The following is a 4,348-nucleotide window of genomic DNA, read 5'->3' on the forward strand; positions in this document are numbered from 1 at the left end:
CGGTCCGGTCCCCTCGCGGTGCATGTGCTGAGGGTGCAGCTCCTGCTGCAGCGGCGCGGGCTGTCTTGGCTGCGCGGTGCCGGCTCCCCCGCAGCGGCGGAATGGCTTCCAGGCTGAGGCCCCTTCCCGGGGGAGGACTCCGGCCTCGCAGCTCCGCGGATCCGCGTCCCTGTTATATTCTGGGGGCGCTGGGGGCAAAGCCCCGCCCAAGCTGGCGCTCCCGGCGCCCCGAGGGGCTGCAGGCGCACACCAGCCCACCTGGGGGGCCCCGCGCCCCCTGCGCCTGGCGCCACCCCACGGAGCGTCCCCGGAGCTCCCAGCAGCCGAGGGGAGTGGGCCCGGCGGAGGGGCTCACACCAGGCCGGGCATCTGCGCCCGCAGGAAGGGCACGGAGGCGGCGGCGGGGAAGGCGGCCAGGGGGTAGGCCAGGGCCCCGGAGAAGCCGAGCAGCGGCGGGGGCGGCGCGGGCGCGGCGGGCGCCAGCGGGAAGGGCAGCGCGGCGGGCGCCCCGGAGGCGGCGGCCGGCGGGCTCTCGTGGTAGAGCACGGGCACGCGCACGAGGCGCTGCGCGCCGGGCGGGGACAGGCTGGCCGCCTCCAGCTCGGCCGCCAGCTGCCGCTTCCACTTGTTGCGCCGGTTCTGGAACCAGATCTTGACCTGCGTCTCGGTGAGCTGCAGGGAGGCGGCCAGGCCGGCGCGCTCGGCGCTGCTCAGGTAGCGCTTCAGGTCGAAGGTGGACTCGAGCTGGAAGACCTGGCTGCGCGAGAAGACCGTGCGCGTCTTCTTCTTGCGGCCGCCGGCCGCCGCCGCGCCGCGCGCGTCCCCCGCCGCCGGGGCCCCCGCCAGCTCCGCCGCCTCCTCCGCGCCGGCCGCCGGGCCCCGCGCCGCCAGCTCCGCCGCCTCGCGCTGCACGGCGCCCGGCCCGGGGCCCCGCTGCCAGGCGCCCTCAGCGCGGCCCATCTCCTCGCCCGTCTCGGGTGAGTCCCGGTCGCTCGCTGCAGGGAGACAGGGAAACACAGTCGGTGGCGCGGGCTGCTCCCCAGGCCCCGTCGCTGGGGCCTCTGCGCCCCGCGCCCCGCGGCCCGCGGGCACCACCGCTACTCGCCGGGCGTCTTCCCGGCACCGGGACCGCAGTGGCACATCCCGCGGTGACGGGGACCGAGAGGCAGAGGGACAGGAGGTGGCCTGCAGACCAGAAACTGTCAGCACCTCGCGCCCGAGACAAAGCGGGGAGACGGCCCAAATGCACAGAGGCCGCCGCCTGCAGCCAGTGACACGCAGTGGAACAGGACACACCGGCCGCCTCCAGGAGGGCAGATGCCCTTCAGAGAAATGTGCGGGGCGCCTGGGGAACAGCAAGACGCCCTGGCCCCAGCCCCCAGCCCCCAAAACGAGGACCTGTTGGGACCTGCGGGCTCTCGCAGGAGCGGGTGCAAGTCCCAGTCCCCGCGTGCACAGAAACATTCCTGCGGAGGCAGACCACGAAGCACACGATCCCAGGAAACTCCAGTGCTCAGGCCACCGGTGCCCACAGCCCCTTTCCCGGCCCTGAGCCAGATTCCCCAGGATGCTCCCCGAAACCCACAGTCTCGCCCGGAGGAAACAAACTCAGGGCCTGCAGGACATGCAGTCGCCACTGAACACGCGGGCGGCTGCCCAGCCTGTGGCTTTCCGGGTTCAGGAGTCTGCAGGGGCCCCTGACCGCCCAAAGGTGAGGAGAGGCCCCAGGCTGACAGAGGATGGTGCCCCCAGCCCAGAGCCGGTGGTGGCTGGGGCTGTATCGCCTGGTGCCGCGGGCTGGGCCGATGTGCGGGTGCCCCTGCCCAACCCCGGTGGCTACACCTCTTGGTGGCCACGGAGAGGTCAAGTTCCAGTCCGGCGTTCCTGCCACCTGATGTGGGGAGCCTGTCTGACCACAACACCCACACCCCCACACTCACGAGGTTGGTGAATGGCCACAGGGTGCCCGGCAGGATCACCAGCTCCGAAGCAGACTGGGACCCTAACCCGCATGGTGTGAAAGGAGCCCAGCCACCTCCTGGGAGCTGAGGAAGTGGGGGAGCGGGAGGGGGGTCTCACCTTCTGAGACCCTCTTCAGAGTCGCCCCTAGAAGGGCCCTAAATTGGATCACTGGATTTTAGGAAACACATCCGCTCACTTTAGTAACAGGGCTCAGACTTCCTGAGTATGGCCTCAAGACCTGCCCGCGCTGCCAGGCACACCAGAGAGGGGGTCACCCAAGAGGGAGCAGGTCTCTGCCCACCACCTCAGCACACAAGCATGCCACAGGGCTGAACGGACTTCGATCAAGAGCCCCCAGAACCCAGAACCGAGCTGGCCACGCAGTGTGTATGTGGGGGGGGGGGAGGGGCTGGCAAAACCTGGGCCTGGTAGGAATGGCTTCCCGGTGCCCCTCCCCGTGTCTCCCTGTGAAGGCCAGGTCCCCCCGGAAACAGCGACCCTCCTAGGGGAGCAGAACCTTGGGGAAGGGGTTCGGAATGAAGGGGTGCTGAGCTGCGAACCCCCAGTCCCAGCCCTCAGCAGGGAACAAAGGCAGGAGAGGGGGAGGAGCAGGAGAGGAGGGGAGGGGGAGGTTGGGGGCTTCAGTACAGGCCCCCTCTTGCCCCCCCAGACCACAGTCCTAACGTCTGGAGGCTCGGGAGGGAGGCTGGGCCCTGCGGGAGGCCTGGTGCGCAGCTCTCGCAGGAGACGGGACTTCGGGGCACAGACACTGTGGAAGCCGCTCCCCTTGGGGTCGGCCCCCCAACAATGGCTCCCTCTGCTCAACGCCTGTATTTCCCGCATCTGACTCCCCTTTGTCCTCGCTGCCTCTCCTCCTCCTCCTCCTCCTCCTCCTCCTCCTCCTCCTCCTCCTCTCCTCGCTGTATCCTTTCTCTTCCCCCCTCACTCGGGGTTCGTTTTCTGCACCTTTCTCCTCTTTGCTCCTCCAGCGTCCTCCTCTCTCTCCGTCCCTCTCTGCTCCCTGTCCTGCAGGTCTCCTCTCTCCTCGTCAGATTTCACTTTCTCTTTTCTCTTTCTTCAACTGCCACCGCCTCTCCCAGGCCCTCTCCACGCTCCCCGGCCTCCCCGGGCCCTTCGGGGTCTGGCAACAGCGAAACCCGGACCCTGCGAAGCCTCCTCCCCACGGGCACCCTGTTCCGGAGCGCAGGCCTCCAAACGCACCCACCAGGGTCTCCGCTGCGGCCGACCCGACCCAGACTCCGCCGCACACAAGAGGAGGGCGACCCAAAAGAGTCCCCGAGCAAATGCGCGGGGAGGAAGCCCGGCGCCCCCGCCTGGCCCGCCCCGCCACGCGCCCTCACTCACTGTCCGGACTCAGGCCGCCTCCGTAGCCGCCGTGCGCCCGCGGGTACCAGCGCGTCGTGCCGCCGCAGCCCAGAGCGTAGGGCGGCCCGGGACCGGGGGGCGGCCGGGGACCGAGGCCCAGCGCGCCAGGCCCCAGCAGAGCCCGCGCCCGCGCCTCCCCGCCGGGCCCGGAGCCCGCGCGCAGCTGCCGCCGCCGCTGGAGTCGCCGCCGCCGCGCCCGCTCCGCGTCCTCGTCCTCCGGGTCTTCGTCCTCGTCCTCCTCGTCCTCGCGGCCGCCGCCGCCCTGGGCCGCGCGCCCCGCGCCCTTGGCCTCCGCCGCCAGCAGGTTCTCGATGAGAAAGGAGGAGGCGCGGGCCGGCGTGGCGCGCCCGGGCTCCGTCAGCTCGTCCGGCATCTCCGCGGCGGGCCCGTCGGGCTCGGCAGGACTCCTCGGGGTCCCGAGCGCCCGGGGCGCGGCCAGTCCCGACACCCACTGGGGACTGGGGCGCGCGGCTCCGGGTGCACGCGCCGGCCGACCCTGGAGCCGCCGCTCGGAGCGCCGGCGTCGGGGCCCGCGGTCAGGCGGCCTCCGCGCGCGGTCGGGCCAGGCCGGGAGCGGGTGCGCGCCGACAGCCGGCCGGACAGCCGCCTCGCTCGCCTTTCACGTCGCCGCTCTGGTCGCCGGCGGGGCCGGCCCCGCTGGGGGCGGGGAGGGGAGGAGGGGCCAGCGGGGGCGGGGCGGGCGGGCGGGCGGCCAGCTCAACCCACGGACCCCGCGGCGGGCCCCGCGCGGCCACTGCCCGGAGATGCCACGGGACCCGCACGCGAAGGCCGTCGCGCGGCCGGGGACCCAGGCTGGGGGTCGCGGCGGGTCCGGCCTCGCGTGATCCATTCCCGGGGTCCGCGCCAGGGCTCGGAGGGGTGGGGAGCCGGGGCCTCGGCCCGGCGACCGCCCATTGGCTGCGGGACCCCGGTAAGAAACAGGCTAGCCAATCACCGCCCTGCGAGGCCGCAATTCCCGGGCTCTAGGAGAGTGTGGGAC

The 4,348-nt window shown here is 72.5% G+C and overlaps 1 protein-coding gene across 1 annotated transcript; it reads right to left on the reverse strand.

Moving 5' to 3' along the window:
- Positions 1–351: 351 nt before the first annotated feature.
- Positions 352–3,721, reverse strand: HMX1 (H6 family homeobox 1; the record flags this gene model as incomplete). The annotated part of the gene is made up of 2 exons (XM_081091771.1): positions 352–995; positions 3,328–3,721. The coding sequence occupies 2 exons, from the start codon at positions 3,719–3,721 to the stop codon at positions 352–354; spliced, it is 1,038 nt and encodes a 345-aa protein (XP_080947897.1).
- Between the last annotated feature and the right edge of the window lie 627 nt (positions 3,722–4,348).

The sequence above is a fragment of the Myotis nattereri genome, assembly GCF_964212035.1.
Source record: "Myotis nattereri genome assembly, chromosome: 1".
NCBI classification, from domain to species: Eukaryota; Metazoa; Chordata; class Mammalia; order Chiroptera; family Vespertilionidae; genus Myotis; species Myotis nattereri.